The sequence below is a fragment of the Sinocyclocheilus rhinocerous genome, unplaced genomic scaffold, assembly GCF_001515625.1.
Source record: "Sinocyclocheilus rhinocerous isolate Xijiao unplaced genomic scaffold, SAMN03320098_v1.1 scaffold15, whole genome shotgun sequence".
Taxonomy (NCBI): Eukaryota; Metazoa; Chordata; class Actinopteri; order Cypriniformes; family Cyprinidae; genus Sinocyclocheilus; species Sinocyclocheilus rhinocerous.
The window spans coordinates 708,170-711,755 of NW_015631053.1; the positions used below are offsets into that span (position 1 = coordinate 708,170).

Below are 3,586 nucleotides of genomic sequence, written 5' to 3' on the forward strand. Positions count from 1 at the left end.
AATACTTTAAGTTTCAGTTTATTGGATGTTTTAAGCTTATAGAAAATTCTGAACAGTTTGCACTGATTGTTTTCTTTTTTTTCTTGAACATATTTTATTTTTATAAACTGTAGCCTAAATTAAGCGTTCTTCAAAGTTAATTTACTTTGAGCTCATGCTAGCCAGCTGATATCATTTATGTAAATATCTAATTAATGATCATGTGAGCTGATGAAAGTTCAGAAGTTCAGATAGTCAGCAGCAGGAGGCGCTCTGACACCATCAGCTTTGATTCATTCATTAAACACACGTGTCCCTGCAGCACAAAAGCAGTGTTAAGTCGCTGGGGTATATTTGTAGCAATAGCCAACAATACATTGTATGGGTCAAAATTATACATTTCTCTTTTACGCCAAAAATCATTAGGATATTAAGTAAAGATCATGTTCCATGAAGATATTTTGTACATTTCCTACCGTAAATATATCAAAACTTAATTTTTGATTAGTAATATGCATTGCTAAGAACTTCATTTGAACAACTTTAAAGATGATTTTCTCAATATTTAGATTTTTTTGCACCCTCAGATTCCAGATTTTCAAATAGTTGTATCTCAGACAAATATTGTCCGATCCTACCAAACCATACAGCAATGGAAAGATTATTTATTCAGCTCCTTATGACTGATTTTGTGCTCCTGGGTCACATTTAATGTCATTATTTTTTGAGCTTCAACTTTCCATCTTTAAAACGTTCATACCATTCAGTTTATTAATGAAAAGAAAATGTCAAATAATTATGTAGCTATAAATAAACATTTTTACTAATGTAATTTTAATATCAGTATCTGGCATCTATTTTCACATCATCTGCGTCTCAAGGGGGCGGGGATTATAACAATATTAAAATGCAGCGAAACTCCGTAGCCAATAAAAAGCGGAATATGCTAATGAGCTGTTAACAGCTGTGACACCGGAGTCCAGCTGCAGTTAGCGAGGAGCGGAGCCGTTAACTCTCTCAAACTGACCGGATTTTATCATGGACACCACGGTAACCTCGTTAAAAACGGCTGTCGGTGTGGTTTAACGCGAAGTGCTCTGTAGATGAGTTCGCGGTGAAGGAGTCGGTAATAATGTTCCGCTTGTTCTCGCTGGCGGCGGCGGAGCGCGGCGGACAGAAGCGGCGGCTCGAGCTCAGTCTGGCGGGGATCTGTGAGCTCGAGCTGCTCAAGCGGCGGCACGAGGCGCTGGTGGCCGGTGCGCTCGCGCTGCACTCTCCCGAACCCGAACCCGAACCCGAGCCGAAGAAAGCCGAGCGGCCGAGCGAAGAGCCGACCCCGCCGGTAAGACTTGTTACAGTGTCAGGAAGGATACTTTGGAAATGTAACAGGTTGCAGATATTTATGTTGTATTTAAATTACGTAAATCTGTTACATGTATCTAGTTCAGTGCTAAAAATGATTCTCTTACTTAGTATTTCTGTCTTGTTTACTAGTATAAATATCTAAACATTCTTGAATCAAGATGCATTTACTGTACAAGTGATATTTTGGCTTGTTTTTTTTAGAGAAAACAAGACATAATATATTAAGTTATTTCACTTGTACAGTAAATTCATCTTGATTCAAGAATGTTTAGATATTTACACTAGAAAACAAGACAGAAATACTAAGTAAAGTATTTTTTGCAGTGTTCCTCCCCAACACTGGTTATATATTCAGTTATGAAGGGAAGGTTACTTTGGAAATGTAATAAGTGTAACTATTTCAATTACTTTGTTAAAGTAATGTAACTGATTACATTTGATTACTTTTGTACATTTCGAACAAATGTTTTTAACTGTTAATTAGGGCTGCACGATTATGACAAAAATCATAAAAATAAACGGTATTATAGTGTTATACAATGGAAAAACCCTTAAGATGACACGTAGAAAGAAAAAAAAGCATCTTAAGCACACAGAATAACATAAGTGGACTTTGAACGATTACGTAATTGTGGCATTCCGTAATTGTAATCGCGATTAGAAATTCGATTAATTGTGCAGCCCTACTGTTAATCATTTTGAAACATGTAAAGCAGACAGGGTTAATATTACAGTAGAGCTCAACACTGATTACTGCCAGATTTACAGAATCCTTCATCACTTCAATTCAGATTATAATCATTTAATTCAAAGCACAGCCACCACAAAATCAGACTTTAGCACATTATACAGATTTAAAATCATAACAAGATATAGTTTAATAGCTATGATACTAGGTTTGAAATCAAATGTTTGCGTAGTTATGACCGGAAACACTGGCATCAATGGTTTGGAAAAAACTGTTAATCTAAAAAATAAAAAATACACATAAACCCAGATAGAAAATAAAAGTTATTGAATAAGCATGTGTCCTAAACTCCTGAAACATTGCTATCTCATATTTTAGAGCAGTCACTGCAATTTATTAAAGAAATCAATTAAACATGTATGTGGGTGTGTGTGTGTGAAAATATTCAGATGTAACCCCCTTTCTGAACAATTTTCATTTAATTACACATTTTCCTTCAGTAGCTGATTGCAGTTACATTTATTTTGTAAATAAATTACATAATTTCGTTACATGTAACTAGTTACTCCCCAACACTGGTTATATATATATATATATCACAAAAACTTTAAAGGTGCTTAAACAGATTAGTGAATGAGTTTAATTAATTGAAAAATTTGGATTTTTTTTGTCTCAAGAAATTGCTGGAAAATTTCTAAATAAATTACAATAATAATAATAACAACAAGAAACACATGGATTTAAACATGAAATTTGGAAGTAGAAACAATATTTTCTTGTAAAACACTGCAATAATCATAGTTTTATATACAACTTCAAAAAAAAAAATTTTTTACAGTAACTTTCATATTCTTCTGAGAAACATTTGTTGAAGTTTGTAGAATATATCATGAGCAGAACGCAAGAAAACCTTCACATTCCTCAGAGAAACATGTTCATTTGTCATCGGTGATTTATTGGCCCACAGAAGACTAATGTGGTTGGGAAGCTAAAAAGTTTGGTTTCAGAGATTTATTACACAAAGAGAAAGTGTTTTGTTAAATTTCTCACAGGACTTCGGCTGTCAGGAAAGAGGTTTGTGTGTTTCCTCCTCCATCGAAACAAACAGGACATTAATAATAAAGCGTCATCATTCATAGATCAGATTCAAACAGCAGGTCAGTGAGAGTCTCTGCAGTCAGTATGGAAACCAGAAAGAGCCTCTGAACCAGTTTACAGCAGTTCTGGACCAGTGAAATGAACTGAAATGACCTAAACCTGCTGGATTATTGTACAGTATACATCATATTGGCCTTGTGCTGTCGTTCTCTTGCCGTGTTTTGCTGAAGGCTGGAGGTGTTGGGCTTTAGTTTGAGACCAGATTGACCTGATGGTGTTTGATGAGGGTCTGGATCTGAACAAACCTCATCTGTTCTAAACAAGGGGCTGGACACACACACTCACACACTCTCTCTCACACACACACACACACACACACACACACTCTCACACTCTCACACACACACACACACACACACACACACTCTCACTCACACACACACACACACTCTCTCT

The 3,586-nt window shown here is 35.7% G+C and overlaps 1 protein-coding gene across 1 annotated transcript in view; it reads left to right on the top strand.

Moving 5' to 3' along the window:
- Positions 1-970: 970 nt before the first annotated feature.
- Positions 971-3,586, top strand: part of dact3a (dishevelled-binding antagonist of beta-catenin 3a) — a 14,796-nt gene continuing 12,180 nt past the window's right edge. Inside the window, exon 1 of the mRNA XM_016554079.1 lies at positions 971-1,321. Coding sequence (XP_016409565.1) covers positions 1,112-1,321 — 210 coding nt within the window. The 5' untranslated portion in view covers positions 971-1,111. The remainder of the gene's footprint in view (positions 1,322-3,586) is intronic.